This window comes from Pan troglodytes, chromosome 10, assembly GCF_028858775.2.
Source record: "Pan troglodytes isolate AG18354 chromosome 10, NHGRI_mPanTro3-v2.0_pri, whole genome shotgun sequence".
Lineage (NCBI taxonomy): Eukaryota > Metazoa > Chordata > Mammalia > Primates > Hominidae > Pan > Pan troglodytes.
Genome location: NC_072408.2, coordinates 113,485,328 through 113,503,367, shown reverse-complemented (window position 1 = coordinate 113,503,367; position 18,040 = coordinate 113,485,328). Strand labels below are relative to the sequence as shown.

Sequence of the window (18,040 nt, the reverse complement as noted above, 5' to 3'; positions counted from 1 at the left end):
TAGCCTGGTGACTCCATCTCAGCCTCCTGTGAATAGGCTTCCCTGATGCCTACAGCCTGCCTGGACCTCCCCGTGGAAGTACAGGATGGAAGGCTTGGAGGATAAGGAACAGGGATAAAGGCATGCCCCTCTGACTTCCTAGGAGAGAAGTGGTGATTGCCGAAAACATGATCATAGTGGTGAATGAAGTCAGGTCTGTAAATCGAAAAGACTTCAGTTAGAGTCCTGTTTATTCCCTGACAGTGGAAATACTGCAAAGTTTTCATCCAGATTGAAAATGAAAACAAAATCTGGAGGAGTGAAGACTGACTTGCAGGGTTCTAATCCTGGCTCCACTACTGAGGAGTATCATATCTCTAAGCCTCCGTTCCCCTTCTGTGAAATGGGGATAAAAGCAGTATTTACTGCATAGGTTTTGGTAAAGATTTCTAAAAAGTGCTTCTAGTGCTTGGCACATCATAGATGTTTAATAAAGGTTAGCTGTTATTACTACTATTATATCATGGAGGCACTACCACTACTGGGCTCAAGAGATCAGTGTCCTGCCCTAGGTGTTTGAGACTTTCTTGCCTATGTTTCTGAGTGTCACCCAGCCAGGATCCCTACTGTGGCTCCGCTCACCTATCAAGACTTTTGTTCTGTCACTGAGACACCCGGTGGCTGACTATTAGCGTGGCCTGAGCCTGGAGATGTCCACGGCTTTTGGACAAGGTTCTTGCCCTCCAGAGGACCCTCCACTGTCCCCTGATCCCAGCTCATTCCCTGGGCATCAGGCTCAGGTCAGGTCCTGGGCCTTCTTGTCTGCTCCTCTAACTCTGAGTGAGAAGCTCTGCCCAGCTGATTCTTGCGTTGACACATTTTGAATTCATTTGCCTTACTTAGCTCTTCTTGCAGGCAGCCGTACCCCCTTTTTTATATGAGCAGTCAATTTCTAGCAGAATGTCTAGAAAAGATCAGCTGTTGTGTGGATTTAAACAAATCTGTGCAAAATCAGTGTCCTCAGCAGGCATCTGTCTGTTTGAAGCCTGTTCAAGCTGCACTGGGGAGGCTGATCCATCCTCAGTTTGCCGAGTGGCTTTTGTAGAAGATGTATTCTCCAGTTTTAACATCCCTTTCTACTCTGCATTTTAGGTCATTTATTGTCCAATGATACTTGTTCCTCCAGGTGAGAAGGAAAAGGAAGGAGGGAGAATGGCCTTAGCTCAAGCACTAAGGCTTGGAAGTTAGGCATGAAATGGACAGATGCAGTGTTTCCCTGCAGAAGGTGGAGCTGACAGGATCTCCCAGTGGACTGGATCTGAAGGGTGAGGGAAAGGAGAGAATCAAAGTTTGTGGCTTAAGCAATTGGGTGGAGGGGAGTGGCAATCTAAGACCTGGGAAAAACAGATTTGGGGCAGAAAATTAAGAGCTCTGGTTTGGCCGTGTTAAGTTAAATTTCAAGTCAATTGAATCTGGAGCTCAGGACTAAACATATAACTCTCAGAGTTACCAGCATTTGTAAAATGAAGATAATGATGTCTTCCTACTATTAGGGTGAAATAAGATAGCTTATGTAAAATGCTTGGCATCGTGTAGGCATTTAACAAATGGAAACATTATTAGGCAGAAAGGAGAGTTCTGATAAGTTCTTACACCTTACAAGCATAAACAGTGAAAGAATCAGAGGCAAATGATTCCAAATTATTAGTAAAATTAAGTTTCCTGAGGTATCTGTTTCAATCTTCTGAACTCTCGGCCCTTTGTCTCTCAGCTCAGTGAAGTACTAGGAGATGATTTCCTTAGGAATACCAAGCAAATTTTCTATTTCTTTTTCCATGTTCATATTTAGTTCATTCTGAACATTGGCACCTTGTGGAAACACCTGTGATGACTTGCAATTGGGGTCCCTAAGTGTAACAGGATTGGAAGGCTCTCAATAAAATAATTACAAAAATGCCTAACATCATATTCTAGAACAAAATCAGACACTTTACATACACAATTTCATGTTCACTATGAGATAGGTATAATTATTATTTTCATCTTGTAGCAAAACAAATCCAGGCTCAGAGAGGTTAAGTGCCTTGCTCAAGGTCACAGGCTAGTCAGTGGCAGATTTGGGACTCAATCACAAGACTACTGAACTTTACAGCTTATTGTGCAATGTAGTCTGGAGAAGACGTTCCCGAGTCCCCTACATGCAGATTTGCTTTTTTTTTTTTTTTTTTTGAGATGGAGTCTCACTCTCTCACCAGGCTGGAGTGCAGTGAAGCAATCTTGGCTCACTGCAACCTCCGCCTCCTGGGTTCAAGCGATTCTCCTGCCTCAGCCTCCTGAGTAGCTGGGACTACAGGCACGCACCACCACATCCAGCTAATTTTTGTATTTTTAGTAGAGATGAGGTTTCATCATGCTGACCAGGATGACCTTGATCTCTTGACCTCATGATCTGCCCACCTCGGCCTCCCAAAGTGCTGGGATTACAGGCGTGAGCCACTGCGCCCGGCCTCAGATTTGCATTCTTTAATTGCTTGGCAATGTTATAAGTCAATGGCATTTCTACACCTGTTCATCCATTCATCCACTCATTCACCCAACAAATACTGACTGACAGCCTAAAAGTATGGCTAGATAGGATATAGTAGTGAACAAGACAGATGAGGTTCCTGCCCTCAAAAGCTTACATTATAGTGGTAGAGACAAACAATGAACAAGTGAACAAACAAGATAATTTAGGACTGTGATACTAGCATAAGTTGTAACCTCAACTGACATTAAAGACTTGGAAGACTTGAAACCAACTGTAAAGTCAAGGTGTACCAGATACATCCATCATCCATTTACCAATGACTTTTCTCAGCTATAGGAGAAAGCCATCCTCATCAGAGGTAAAATGTCTCCCTTCATTATTCTGTGGCTGAGAAGAATTAGCTATCTTAAAAGCAGCCACCAAATATTCCTGCCAGTGGGGTGGAATTGGCCTAAGGGTGTCAGGTGACGAAGGACCTTGTCACACCTTTGGCCCTAACCAACTGTGTGACCTTGGCCAAATCTCTGAACACTCTGGTTGATACATCTGAAAAGAACAAGCATTTGTATGACCTTTTACAGTTTACAAAGAGCTTTTACCAGGCAGTCTTATCTCCTCCTTCTAGTAACACTATGAATTAAATAGATGGGGATGATTTTTTTAAATCTTCATTTCTAGGATGAGGAATTGAGGCTTGAAAGGCAGAGCCAGCTCTTGAATCCAAGCCTGGGACTTGAAGCCTGGCACTCTTTCCATAGCAGCATCTGCCCCTCAATGTTTCTGGACCTCTCACCATATATTCTGCATCCTAGTTGCTGGTTACATGCCTTCCCCCATCCTATCGACTGTGTTTTACTTATCTCTCCAATAGTGTATGGGACCCAATAGGTGTTGGAATTAAGCAAATGAAATGAAATGAGAGTGAGTTTTGAGATGACTAAGCTACATATGAACATAAGGGGGGACTGCCACTAGTTTTGTTGTTGGTAACTGTGGCAGAGAGGAACAGCTGTCCATTAGAGATTTGAGTAGTGTAAGCTGCTGCCCAGTGAGGGACCACACTCCCCAGCCCCCGCTGCATTAAGGTGGGGCCGTGGGACCAGCTCCCGTCCATGGAATATGGGCAGAAGTGCTATTTTATTTCTGGGCTGACAAGGATAAGTAGGGGGTATGCCTTCCTAGTAGTTCTTTTCCCCACCCATCAGCTGAACAAAGAGGACTCCAAGGCTCTAGGGCAGGGTGGAAGGAGCCTGAGTCCCTGAATCACCCCCCAGCAACCAGCCTTCCAACCAAGAACAAACGCACTGGATTGTGACATGGGTGGGAAATAAACCTCCAGTGTGCTAAGATTTGCAGAGTTATTTGTTACAGCAGCTAGTATTGTCTTAGCCAGTCACGAATCATTATTTGTCCTGATCTCAGTGATCTTTGGAATGTAAGATAGAGCCAAACCACAGTTCGAAAGAAAGCAGGGAGTTTTCTTTCTTAAAAGAAAAAATTCACTGAAATTATTGCTCAAGTAATTTGGGACATTTTAAAGTACATTTTAGAAGTCTAGTGGATAAAAGTCAAGAGAAGGAAGAACAGTACTTCTTTACCAACACACTCCCATCTTGTCTGTAGCTGTGTCTGTGAGCAAAGTGATAGTGGAAGTGCTCAAAAAACATTTGCTCCTAAAGGACACAGCCGTGGGAAGGCAGAAAAGTATGGGAGAAGAGCATTTTGTACCTGACATCGTTTTTATATCCCTCCACCTACAACAGCACCCCCTCCCCACAACACACACACCAAAGGAATTTCTGGGATGTCTTCCATCAATAGCTACTGGGTTTTTTATAGTCCTTTTAGAGACCACATTGTCTTCCCTCAAAAAATAATAAAGTTATATAACTTTATTATTGGTTATTGTTCTCCCATCCTTTCTCATTTCCTCCTCTCCATTGTTTAACTACAATATTTTAAAATAAAATGGACTTCTTACATTGTTTGTATTTAACGATGGCCCTACTAATGGGATTTGATGGAAATCTATGGATCAGACCCTGGGAATGGAGGGTAACCAGCTCCAAATGTACCCAAGTGGACAAGCCTCAGGAAAAGCCTAAATATACAAAATAGAATAAAGCTTTTTATATATTTTTTCCAAAATGTAAGGAAGCTTTTCTTTAGCTTCTCTGAATCTATAATCCTGGGTTTAATGATATCCTGGCAAAATGGTCTTCCTAGTGTGCTGATAGGGCAGGAGGCAGTTCACCAGTTCAGTCAAAGGAGGAGGCCAAGCCCACTGCTATACACATGTATGGTCTATAAAATGGGGATAATAATCGTACCTGCTTCATGGGATCTCATGAGGATGAAGCGAGCTAATGGGTATCCAGGAAGGGCTTCCAGATGCCAGGCCTGGCACCTAGCAGGAGCTCATGAAATAGGAGCTAGTGTTACAAGATTTTTAATACCGAGTATTCACAGCTCAACCCTTGTTGACCTACCTCATCAAAGTTGGCTCTTATTACAGTGTCCAGTATTCTCTGACAGTGTGTTCTGTACATCATAATAAAGGTAGAAACCTGTGGGGGTGTGTAGAGGATCAACAACAAAGACATACATTAATACACATTGCTGCTGCCCTTGGACTTTCAGTTTTTAAGTCATTTCTTCCCTGTGGCGGGGATGCAATTCACCTAACACCGGCTCAGCCTACTAGACCCAGGTGAGACTGATTTTCATTAGGTGGTATTCTCTGACCCTTGGCTCCCTCCTCTGTGCTCACACAGCACTAGTGTGTTTCTCCCTGAGATACGGAATGTGCTGGTTTCTCCTCCTGCCCCCATTTTCCACCCCCTGAGACTGTGAGCTCTAGGAAAACAAAAATGGTATCTTATTCATGCTCATGTATCCAGCACTTAGCACAATGCCTGGCACATAGAGCTAAGCAGGGTTATGGAACTAAATTCTCTTCATTGGCTGAGACCACTAGAAAGTTAAAATCCAATGTATAGTTATATGAAGAAGTGATTCTGCCTAAGTCACCATAAGACATTTGGAAATTCTCTGCAATGTGCTTAGCGAAAAAAAAAAAAAATTAATCTCCCCCTCCATTTATCCAATAATTTTTTTATTTTTATGTTTTTTTAAATTACCTGAGAATTTTAAATCCATGGTGCAGGAAGTTCATTTGTATGTTTATTGACCAAAAAAGCAAATTTAAGAAAAAATATTTATCTATTTCTTAGATTTAATGTATCCTTTACAGATACAAGTTCATTTTCCTCATTTTAGAACATAGACATGCATTTTATATAAACTTAGTTTGACTTATACAAGCACTGTCTCCCTGGTTGACTCTAAGCTTTCTGAAAGCAGGACTCTTCTCATTCTTCACTGCATCCCAGATCCTAGTGTGACATGGAGACTTAGTAGAAGCTCAATACATGTTAGAGCAGCACTGGGTTGCATCAATAGGTGCATTAAAGATGTGATACTCGACTGGGCCCGGTGGCTCACACCTGTAATCCCAGCACTTTGGGAGGCCGAGGTGGGCAGATCATGAGGTCAGAAGTTCGAGACCAGCCTGGCCAACATGATGAAACCCCGTCTCTACTAAAAATACAAAAATTAGCTGGGTGTGGTGGCGGGTGCCTGTAATCACAGCTACTTGGGAGGCTGAGGCAGGAGAATTGCTTGAACCTGGGAGGCGGAGGTTGCAGTGAGCTGAGATTGCGCCACTGCACTCTAGGCTGGATGACAGAGCAAGACTCCATCTCAAAAAAAAAAAAAAAAAAAAGAAATGTGATACCCCAAGGGAAACTTCCCCAAATTTATTTTTCCAGTAACTTGCTCCAAATATTCTATGATCAAAACTATCAGATTCACTATACCTATAAAATCTTCTTTGACTGTTAGACTATTATTTCACCAAATCCCCTGCAGCACATGGGAAAATGGACTTTATCCTGTGGAAAAGCAATTCAGAGGGGAGAGGTTCTTTCCTCATGAAATGAGACAGCATAAGATCATAGGACAGGTATGTAGGTAGACAGACAGAAGATAGATGATAGGTAGATAGACAGATAGGCATACATGATAGAGATTGATAGAGCAAATTTTATTTTAGAATAGTTTTGGATTTACAGAAAAGTTGTAAAGATAGTACTGGGAGTTCCCATATGCCTCACCCCAATTGTTAACATCTTGCATTACTAGGATATATTTGTCACAACTAATAAACTCATAGTGATAAATTGTTATTAACTATAGTCCATGCTTTATTTTGATTTCTTTTCTTTCTTTCTTTCTTTCTTTTTTTTTTTTGAGATGGAGTTTCGCTCTTGTTGCCCAGGCTGCAGTGCAATGGTGCAATCTTGGCTCACTGCAACCTCTGCCTCCCAGATTCAAGCAATTCTCCCGCCTCAGCCTCCAGCTGGAATTACAGGTGCCCACCTCCACGCCTGGCTAATTTTTTGTATTTTTAGTAGAGACAGGGTTTCACCATGTTGGTCAGGCTGGTCTCGAACTCCTGACCTCAAGTGATTCACCCACCTCAGCCTCCCAAGTGCTGAGATTACAGGCATGAGCCACCTCTCCTGGCCTGGATTTCTATCTTTATATTTTTAAACTCACTGTTTTGCAATATATGTGTGTGTGTGTGTGTGTGTGTGTGTGTGTGTGTGTGTGTATGAGAGAGAGAGAGAGAGATAGAGACAGAGAGAGAGAGAGAAAGAGAGAGAAACCACCCACCCCAAATAGTCACTTCAGTTGTAGTTACCTTCTCCTCAGGCAGGCTGGCTGGCAGATTTAGATCTTTGACATTGGGAAATTCTGGCAGCAGTGTTCCGAGTTTGGACCGGGGTGAATATGCCACTGTCTGTTTGCTCACTTCTTTCTTGCCCGTCTCACTCACCCAGGCAGCTCCTTTCTTGGAATACATCACATCATAATATTGGGAGCTTTCTTTCACTGCAATGCCATAGTAATGGTACCTGGGCCACAAGGGGAGGGAGAGAGAGAGAGAGAGAAAAAAAAAAAAGAGAGAGACCCACATGCACTGTTATTAAGTGAGGTTTCCTGAGTAGGGAGTGTTGCCCAAGGCCAAGGAAAGCTGGGGCCATCCTACCTGGGGATAGAAGAGTTAACTCTCCTGTAAGGCTAATATCACTGAAATATAGAATTAAACCAAAGTGCCAGCCATCAATCAGGCAGGTAAAAATAACCAAAATTGCCTCCTACAGAAAATGTTAAGTCAAATACTTTGCAAAGCAGAGAGGGGATGAAAAATTTTCCATTAGTACTTGATCTCTCATGTCTAGCCAAATGGGATACCAGCACTTGAGTGTCCCTTCTCTGTGGGGGCCCAAGCAGGATATGTTTGTGACTACTAACTGCACCTCTAATAAAAATTCATTTGGCCTATGTTTTTCTTTTCTTTTTTCTTTCTTTCTTTTTTTTTTTTTGAGACAGAGTCTCGCTCTGTCACCCAGGCTGGAGTGCAGTGGTGCAATCTCAGCTCACTGAACCTCCACGCCTCCCGGGTTCAAGCGATTCTCCTGCCTCAGCCTCCTAAGTAGCTGGGATTACAGGCATGTGCCACCACACCCAGCTAATGTTTGTATTTTTAGTAGAGATGGTGTTCCATCTTGTTGGTCAGGCTGGTCTCAAACTCCTGACCTCATGATCTGCCCACCTTGGCCTCCCAAAGTGCTGGGATTACAGGCATGAGCCACCGCGCCTGGCCTTGGCCTATGTTTTTCTTAATCAATAAATGGTAGTCTCAAAGAACTGTATTTTTAAAAAGGTAAATTCAGTGCTTCAGTTGACACTGAATGTAAAGCGAAGACCAGAACTTTTTATTAACTCAAAATGGGCTTAATATTAGCAATGTTTTCAATTAAGACTAACAAGGGATTGGAGGCTGCATTTTGTTTAGATTTTAGCTATAATCTATTGAGCATTATATATTGGCTATATGCCAGGCAGTTTGCAAAGGACTTTGCATGCATTAATTTGTAAAATAACCAATAATGGGAATTATTACAGTCTTTCTACACATGAGAAACTGGAGGCAAGAAAGCTCAAATAATTTGTTTAAGGTCATATAGCTGTTTAAGGGAGGAACAGGTTCTTGAACACAGACAGGTCTTTTTGACTATGAAGCCACAGTGCTATCCTACTGAAAACACTGCAAGATAGTCTTATAAACTTTGATCTTATCAGAATCATTTTTAAAGTTTAATAAAAATACAGACTCCTGGGCCCTCTCTCAGGACCTACTGATTTAGAACATCTGGGAATGGGGCCCAGGAATCAGCACTGAATCAAGCACCACAGGGGTAATTCTAAAGCACATCAGTTTGAAATCTCTGGTACTGAGTGCTTGACACACATTATCTTATTTAATCTCACAAAATCCCCACAAAGCTAGAATTAATTATTATCCCCATTTTTATAGACAAGGAAACTAAGGCCCAGAGAATTTAAGTCATGCACCCAAGATCAGCCAGTGAGTAAGGAGCAGAGGCAGGATTTGAACCTCCCAAGTGCTTTGAACCACTAAGCCAGTGATTCTCAAACCTTACTACTAATAAGAATCACTTACAAAACATATTAAAATATCCCTGGTAGTCTAGTAGCTAGGAATAAAAGAAGAAGAAGAAAAAAAAACCGTTAAAATAGAGACTCCTGGGCCCTGCTCCCCCCTTAAAGACTCCTATTTAGTAGGTCTAGAGTCGATTTTCACAGTCCCATGGCAATACAAATGTTAGGTCATCCGTGGACCTCGCTTTCAGAAACACCACACAACATATTAACTACTTTTCTCTACCCATGGAGATACAATGAAAGTCACAAAATCATACAGATGAGAAGGCATTTTGAATTATGGGAAGGGCTTTCGCGAGGAGGGAAGAGATGAGCACGTCAAAACCTTCCCTCTCCCCAACCCTCCTTTACTCCTGATACCATTCCGTGATATTTCTGCTTAGTGGGCATCTCGAATCTATCTGAATGCCTTCTGGGATGAAGAATTCAGACCCTCCGAAGGCAGCCCAGTTCATTTTGCCAGTATGGTTATCAGAAAATTCTTCTTTGTGCTGAGCGAAGTCTGCCTTCTGTGCCTTCCGTGTCTTCTACTACTTCTCAACTGTCATAACTGCCTTCCCACCTGGAACTCACTCTGTGGGTGGGGGAGGAGCATGGTTCCGGTGGCTTCAGGTGGGATGACAGTTATGACACACCACCGTAACCTTAAAAAGTTCACCTTTATAACTTCTTAAGAGCCAGATCATCTAATATGTTCAGACCAGACCACTTCTTGACTATTCAGAGATCACATAGCTAAAATCAACAACCACAGTGAAGCTACTGCTCTGATCTTGAGTTCTTCTATTTCAGTTCTGTAGGGCACAACAACACATTCCTCACCAGCCACCCCCAGATTTATTTTTTTTTTTTAATTTCTTCTAAAAAAAGGCAGGGGATACATGTGCAGAATGTGCTTTTTTTTGAGACAGGTCTCACTCTGTCACCCTGGCTGGAGTGCAGTGGTGCAATCGTGGCTCACTGAAACCTCTGCCTTTCAGCTTCAAGCAATTCTCCTGCCTCAGCCTCCTGAGTAGCTGGGACTAAAGGGACGTGCCACCATGCCCGGCTAATTTTTGTATTTTTTGTAGAGATGGGGTTTCACCATGTTGGCCAGGCTGATCTTGAACTCCTGACCTCAAGTGATCCACGGGCCTCAGCCTCCCAAAGTGCTGGGATTACAGGCGTGAGCCACTGCACCTGGCCCACCCCCCCAGATTTCTTCTGTCATTGTCAATTTGCCAAGGGAGTTTCTCTATAAGGCCACGATGCAGGTTGGAGACAAGAGCTTCTTACTGCCTTTCAACTGGTCGAAGGTGTGACCAACTTTGGAGTATCCTTATGGAAGAGGATACAATAAAATTGATTATACAGAATTTTTAAAGAGGGTATTTTGCCAACCTCGAGGTTAAAGAAAAAGAAAAACAAACAAAACAAAAACAGACTCTCCCATGTGGACAGAAGGAAATTTTCTCTGTTTATGCAGGATGGGAAACCTTTCTGCTCTCTCTTTACTGTGTGTCTTTACTATTTCTGCTCTTCTTAGAAATGAGCAACAAGCTATCAGAGCCACTGATTCCTCAAAGACCAAGAGCTGGAGAAAAATAATTTATTTTCATTTATTCCATATCGTTCTATCCATCCACTCTTCTGTTTGACCAACATTTTGAATTGCCTACTATGTGTTTACCAGCAAACAAGGAAGAATCTGGCTTTTGTAATCTATAATCGTACCAAGGCTGAAACCTTACTTTTAAACAAATACCAGAATTTTAAAATTATAACTGAGGTTTGTTTTTTTTTTTTTTTTTTTTTTTTTTCAGAATAGTCATCTTGGAAAATTATTAGGAATTTATTCCAAGAGGTCCTTTGTTCAACAGTCTTCTGGAAATCCCTTTAGAGACTGGTTCAAAAGCTTCTGAGCTACACCAAAAAAATTAGTCTCATTATTTTCAGAATACCAAAAAAGGGTTTTTCCCAGTTCGATCATCCATTTTCTTTCCCTACCTTAGCTCCAAAATCAAACCCACCCTTGGAGGATGGGAATGTGCTGCCCAGGGATGAGAGGAGCTGGTGAGGGACAGGGGTTTGGCCCAGGGTGAGAGCACTGGACATGCTTTTGACACATCCTTCAAGACAAGTCTTAAAAGTCCTATATGGTTGCCTTTCTAAAAAGTTACAGTGTTTTATAGGTCACTATGTGCTGACCTGCTCAACGTGGTCAAAATGCTTAGAAATGCTGCATAATAAGGCACCCTCTAGTGGAGTCACCTTGTACATTAGCATAATAAGGGTTCTGAGAAGTCTTGCAGTAAAGGAAACTGTTTAAACTTAGTGTTAACCAAACTTATAGGGCCTGCTGCTCTTCTTCATGGAACACCTATTATCGTCCAACAAATTTTGAAACATCCTTAGAGGCAAGTCCTATAAATGCAGATTTTAATGAAGGTCGAGCAGTACAGGAAGAGATTCCCTTCCCACTGACTCACACCTAGCAGACAAGTGTCTCAGCCTTCTGCACTCCCCTAGTCTTTACTTAAATGTAACCTCCTCTGAAAGACCTTCCCTGGCCATTCCTCTTTTGTTGCTCTCTGCTACAACTTTGTCACAATCTGATTCTCTGTTTTGTCTGTTTCCCACCGGAATCTATGCTCCATGAGGGCAGCAACTGATTTGCTCCTGTGTTCCCAGTACCTAGCACCACATATGTGACACACAGAAAGTATAAAGCATGAGTTGGTTGGTTGCTTGATGAAACTGATGAATGGGAAGCCGTGAACCCTCATGGACCATGGTGCAGCTGGACGTTTCTGCCCCATCTCCCATGCAGGGAATAGTACAGTTTTGCTTCTCTGGTCTACTGCATACTATCAGAGCAGAGTTTGCTCAGCAAAACAGTCCAGATAACCTGGTGATCATCCAAGAGGCCGCAAGGCAATCCTTTCAATGATGCCCAAGACTATTTTACAAAATATGCCTAAAAGCAGGGTGGTACAAAATCAGATTCCTTAAAGCAGCAGAGCCAACTTGTCTTGGGCTTTTGGACAACCTCTCTTTCAGGAGTCCTGAGAGAGGGGCCCTGGTCGTCATAAAGCTCTTCCATATTCCCTCTAGGCACAGACTTCTGCCAGGCCTGCAGACAGAGCTCAGGATAAAGAGCCAAGGGTGTGGCCTGTCTCGAGGCCCATAGATGTGCGCTCTGCAGGTGGAATGGCCGTCCGGTGCTTACTTTGACTGTCCTCGGGTCCCGAGTCTTCTGGTGGTTAACTGAGGAAACTGCTGCCTTATGATCTGTAAGTCAACACAAGAATCAGTTACCCATTGGGAAGAGTTGGGAGCATAGTGACTGAGTTTTACAAATAGCCATCTACAGAAGGGAGGAAAACATAGGTCCTTGGTTGCAATGACTTAATAGGAGTCTGTGAGGACCCTGGAGAAGACTACTGGTGTCAAAGTGGGGAGTGCTTGGGTGGTTGTGGGGCTCTGGATACTAAGGGGGTCTCACTTGGCCACTCTATGCTTCACCCCGTCCTACTCACAAAGGAAGGAGAGTTCTGGTTGGTCCAGAACCTGCCTCTCCCCTGTTTAAAACCCTCCAGTGGCTTCCACAGCACCTGGAACTAAAACCCACACTTAGCCTCTGTAACTCGTCCTGCTTACCTTCTGGCCTTCCTCTCTTATAATTCTCACCTTTACTCACCAGATCCCAGCCACACTGGCTTTTTATTGTTTTCTCTATTACTGAAACACACCAGCGTTGCTCCCCATGGGGGGCCTTTGTACTGCACCCAGGAGTGGAATTTCACTCAGCTCTTCACAAGACTGCCTCCTCTTTAACCATTCAGGCGTCTGGACAATGTCCTTCTGCCCAGAGGCCTTCTCAGACCAGCCAGTGTGGAGTAGCACAAGGGTCACATGGCCCTGCTTTGTCTTCTTATCACTTAGCACTATCTGAAGTTATCTTGTTCACTTACTCTCTGGGTACTTAGTTTATGTCTCCTCCTGCTTGAACACACGCTCCATGAGAGCAAGGACCTCATACAGGGTTTGGCACATGCAAAGACCCCAATCCACATCTGTTGAATGAAGGAATGAAAGCCTAGGTGTATCTTTTTTCTGTCTGCAGAGCAGACGATGATAATTGCTGTTGCCCAGGACAACCACACCAATTCACAAGAAATCCGTGAAGAGAGAGCATCTCTCAAGGTGAAAACATAACCATGAGGCCCCTTTCCTTGGGGTTTACGGAGATGATGTTTGTGGAGAGGCATGACAGGGCAGGGGTTACGTGCAAGAACTCTGGAACTCGACTACCTGAATTGAATGCAAGCTCAGGCATTGGTTAGGCTGGATGCCCTTGGGCAAGTTATTTAGTATCCACATGACTCAGTTTCCCCATTTGTAAAATAGGAATGATAATAACCTCTAGAGTTATTGTGAAATTTCAAAAAGTGAATGTATGTAAATAGCTGGCAGTAGTGCCTGGCAGTTAGTAAGTACTTAATAAATGTTACCCATTATTACCACTGATTGTCCTGATGACCCTTTTACTTCCAGGGATTTTTTGAGTGTAACCAAGACTCCCTTCCCTCCTGGTACAGCATTGAGCAGGCATACATGGTCAGAGAGAGTAAGCCTTCATGAGAAAATATGCTGTTGCTGATTTCTTGTTGGTAGGGCATAAACCTTGAGTGCTTTCTCTAGGGATGGGGATGAATCTCTATTCATCTATTCACCCCTCTTTTATCCACACCAATACTCTCACTGATTGATTTACTCATTCACTCAACAAATATGGACTGTGACCCTGTTAGCTGTTTAAACTGGGACATACTGTTTAACCTCTCTGTGCCTGAATTTCCTCCTGTGGCATTTGAGGACTAAGGGGTTGTGTAGTCTTCCCCTAATTGGAGGGCTAGGTGTTGGTGATCTCAACTAAAATGGTATCGGTGGGATGGACAGAAGTGCACAAATTAGTGAGAAATTGAGAACCTTGAAGACTGACCATTTCTCTACACTGGGGAGCTGACCACCTCCAGTGTGGAGAATGGATGCCGCAGCATTTCAGCATCAGAGAATCGTTGACAAAAAGATGCACCTCACAAGAATGTTTAGAGAATCTAATGCGATAGCATCATGAAACCACTTTTGGAAGTAAAAAAGGCTTTTAAAATACCATCTCATGGTGATAATACCGAACAAAATGATGCAACAATTCTCTGAATTCTTTAAGGGTACCACTTTGTAGGCAATAAATCCCATCTCTTTAACCCTGATTCTTGTAAACTGAGGATCCAAGCTTTTCACTTTATGTCCCTCTCAAATTGTGGTGACCTGAGTAAAAGGCAGTGATTCAAGATGGGGTCAGTAACAGTGCTCTTTAAACACTTTGTCTAGCAGTGCAGCCTAAGACTGCATCCAGGTTTAGTGGCCTCATCACCTTGGATTTATATTAACCTGTGGCCAAGCCCTTCAGACTTTCAGCATATGAATGGCTTCAGAGCCAGGATTTGAAGCAGCTGTTCACAAAGGCACACTACTGAACAGACATAGACATGCTAATAGAGATAGAAAGAAAACAAGGGAAGCATAAAAATTGAGCCAGGGGATTTTTCACATTGGTTAAAAGTGGGTTCTAAGTTTCCTAACCACCCAAGCAAAGAAGATAATACAATAGAGTTCCAAGAGTCCCAGTATCAATATAAGTGCATACTAGTTGCTTAGAAAAAGCAGAAATTTTCCTATGTTTAGGTCTGGAAAATTTCTCCGATACAAATGGACACAACAGTAAAGTATCATGGTTTTTGTTTTTGTTTTGTTTTGTTTTTTTTCTGAGACAGAGCCCCCACTCTGTTGCCCAGGCTGGAGTGCAGTGGCATGGCTCAGCTCACTGCAACCTCCACCTCCTGGGTTCAAGTGATTCTCCTGCCTCAGCCTACCAAGTAGCTGGGACTACAGGTGCACACCAACACGACTGGCTAATTGTATTGTTAGTAGAGACAGGGTTTCGCCATGTTGGCCAGGCTGGTCTCGAACTCCTGACCTCAAGTGATCCACCCACCTCAACCTCTCAAAGTGCTGGGATTACAGGTGTGAGCCACTGCACTTGGCCAGTAAGGCACCATGTTTAACCCTCTGTTATTCACAGACATTTTGGAAAGGATAATATTCAGTGCTGTCAAGGCTGTAGTAAAACTGGAATACTCAGATGGCTGATGATATCATTTATTAGCACAACCCTTCCCCAGAGCGTTTTTAAAATACATAGGAAGCCATAAAGTACTTATATTTTTGATCTATTAATTCCAAGGAAATAATCTAAAATAAGGAAAAGCTAAATGTAAGTCTACTAATGAGAGTGAAAAATTTGAAACAGCATAAATGTCTAATGATAGGAAACTGTCTAAAAACATGATAGTATATATACACACGGTAGAAATTATGAAATAGCCATTAAAAATGATGGTAACAAAACCTATGTCACAACACAGAAAATGCTTATAATGTTAAATGAAATAGCAGATCTCAATCTGTGTTTATGTTATAGTTTTATAACAGAGAATTGTTTGTAAAAATATAGGAATAAACAGGTAATGTGGTAAAATGAAAATGGATATTCGTTAGGGCATTGGGATTGTGGGTAGAACAAAAAGGGTTTGTATATTTATGTACTAAATAAACTTTTTGTTTTTTGCAAATAGAAAAGGATTTCCTTATTGAAATAACTGAAAGTTCAAGATAATCTTGGAAGAAGCACCTGAAATCTACCAGAGTGTTATAGTGTTGTTATTTTTTTCTTTCTTTCCTTTTTTAAAAACATAAATCATTTCCTATTTTCTATAAACAATATGTAGATAATTAAAGAAAGCAGCATTGTTTTGTTTGGTTGCTAAGTCTTATGATTACTTGATTTAAGAGACTGGGCTAAATTCTGAAATCTTTCTAAGTGTTTATCCAAATGGTATCCTACATAACATCTATAAAGCAACACAGGCCAAGCCCTTGATGCCTAGCCCTAGGTGAAGGTACCAGGGGTTGCCGACTGTGTTCTAGAGATGTGCCAGAAGGCCCCTGGGAAATGACTGGCCTTCTGGAGCCATTTGTTCTACCTCTGTGAGGCAATAACGTGTACAATCAGTGTGTTTGTAATTCTACGCACTGTGATCTTGAGGAATTATCAAGCCATAGCATGGGGCCTGGGAATTCACAGATCAATTTAATCTATGACTCCCTTCGTTCCTGATGGTTTTTACTTATTCTTTTTGAATAATGTATAGATCAGTACATGCAGTTTTAACATCTGTGTGACCAGCATCAATCTCCACTGAGTTACCTAAGACAGAACAGGAGAGTCCTCCCTGACTCCTCTCTTCCTAACACTGCACAACCCCGGGTCCTACTGGTTCTGCCTTCAGGATGTCTCCTGAACCTAGCCCCTTCTCTCTTTCTGCCCTTACCCCCACTACTGCACTAGTCCACTGTGATCTCTCACTGCCTGGACCACAGAAACATTCTTCTAACTGGTTTCCCTGCCACCAGTCTTGTTGCCTCACCAGTGGAATTTGATTTTTGATTTTTTTGAGACAGGGTCTCACTCTGTTGACCAGGCTGGAGTAGTGGTGCTATCCTAGCTCACTGCAGCCTTGAATTCCTGGGCTCAAGAGATCCTCCTGCCTCAGCCTCCAGAGAAGCTAGGACTGCAGGTACATGCACCACACCCGGCCTCAGTGGCAGGATCTTTCTAAAATGCCAATATGATCATTTCACTTCCTCATTGAAAATGCTGGATGTCTTCTTGCTGCCCACTCTGAATAAAAATCCAGGCTCCTCAGGATGGTCCATGAGGCCCTCTGTGATCAACTCCCACCCAGCTGCCCAGCCGAAAATCCAGCCACTCCCCAGAACTCCAGGCTTATGTTGCTCCCACATCCACAATGCTGTTCCCTGTGCCTGGAATGCCAAGGCCACACTGTTTCCACTCACCCCAAGGAACTCCTAGCTTTCTCCGAGCCTCTCCCACTTGCCCTGTGACCCTTCCCATGCAGCCTTAGCTGCCTCCTTTCTCTGTTTTCCTAGTGAATTGGGAAACAGTGGTATACAGTGATTAGGCACACATGCTTTGGAGTCAGGCTCACCCGGGTTCCAGTCCTGGCTCAGGCACTGTGCTAACCACTTTACATGTATTATCTCAGTTAATCATCACAACAATCCAGCACCAGGTTCCACTGATATTCCCTCAGTATAGATGAGTAAAGTGAGGTTTAGAGAGGCTAAGCAACCTGCACAAAGCCACACAGCTCAGATGCAGACCTGCGATTTGAATGCATCCAGTCCAACTTAACACTCTACCACCGCAATGTTACTGCCTCTAGACGAATGAGAATGTCTCGAAGCCTCTCATTCCTTCCTTTAACAGTAACCTTTATTTCTTTTATGTCATATTCCTACATTTACACATTGGGTGTGTTTGAGGAATGAAATGATTTCTCGTTCTCATCAACTCTTCAGTGAAGATTTCTCTTCTATTCTCCTCACATTGACCCTCTTGGAGATGTTCTGGTGGCCTCTGCTATGAACAGGATCTGAGGGCCCTGCACCCAATAGGCTAGGGAAGGTGAGAAGCAGCTGAGGGGATGGTGACATCAGCAGACAGCCCCGTGTCTCCTCCTGGATGAAATTTCCCTGCACCCACTCAAGTGATCATCTGGCAGTGAAACGCTCCTGCTTAATAAAATGCTAATCAAAAATCATTATTTGCATAATTGAGGTCCCCAAGTAGGTTTACTGAAGGAATGATGCAGATCATTACCTGTCTACCTAGAGATCTCTGGCAATTCTCCACGGTCACCTGACTTAGCAGAGGTTCTTTTGATTGAAACTCAGACACCACTCTTTGCTTCCATCTTTTCTCTAAATTTCCTTCCATGAACTCGAGGTTCTGTCCAAGTCAGACTACTT

At 42.9% G+C, this 18,040-nt stretch overlaps 1 protein-coding gene and 1 long non-coding RNA gene across 9 annotated transcripts in view; one reads left to right on the top strand and one right to left on the bottom strand.

Annotated features, from left to right (window-relative positions):
• Positions 1–18,040, bottom strand: part of RFX4 (regulatory factor X4) — a 179,653-nt gene that overhangs the window by 68,063 nt on the left and 93,550 nt on the right. For 5 of the 7 annotated variants that reach the window (XM_001161826.7, XM_016924105.4, XM_009426155.5 and 2 more), the window contains 3 exons: positions 12,312–12,373; positions 7,275–7,488; positions 4,999–5,076 (listed from right to left, as the gene is read on the bottom strand). In XM_001161826.7, the coding sequence (XP_001161826.2) occupies positions 4,999–5,076; positions 7,275–7,488; positions 12,312–12,373 (354 nt within the window). Of the gene's footprint in view, positions 1–4,998; positions 5,077–7,274; positions 7,489–9,463; positions 9,677–12,311; positions 12,374–18,040 lie in introns of those variants that run through there. The other 2 variants (XM_054663492.2, XM_001161866.7) reach the window with 2 other exon arrangements.
• Positions 9,634–13,608, top strand: LOC104001674 (uncharacterized). Of its 2 annotated transcripts, none has more exons than XR_673597.4 (3): positions 9,634–9,715; positions 12,197–12,375; positions 13,209–13,608. It is a non-coding gene; the product is annotated as an uncharacterized LOC104001674 (long non-coding RNA). The 2 variants fall into 2 exon arrangements; XR_008538356.2 differs by lacking the exon at positions 9,634–9,715 and adding an exon at positions 9,806–10,398.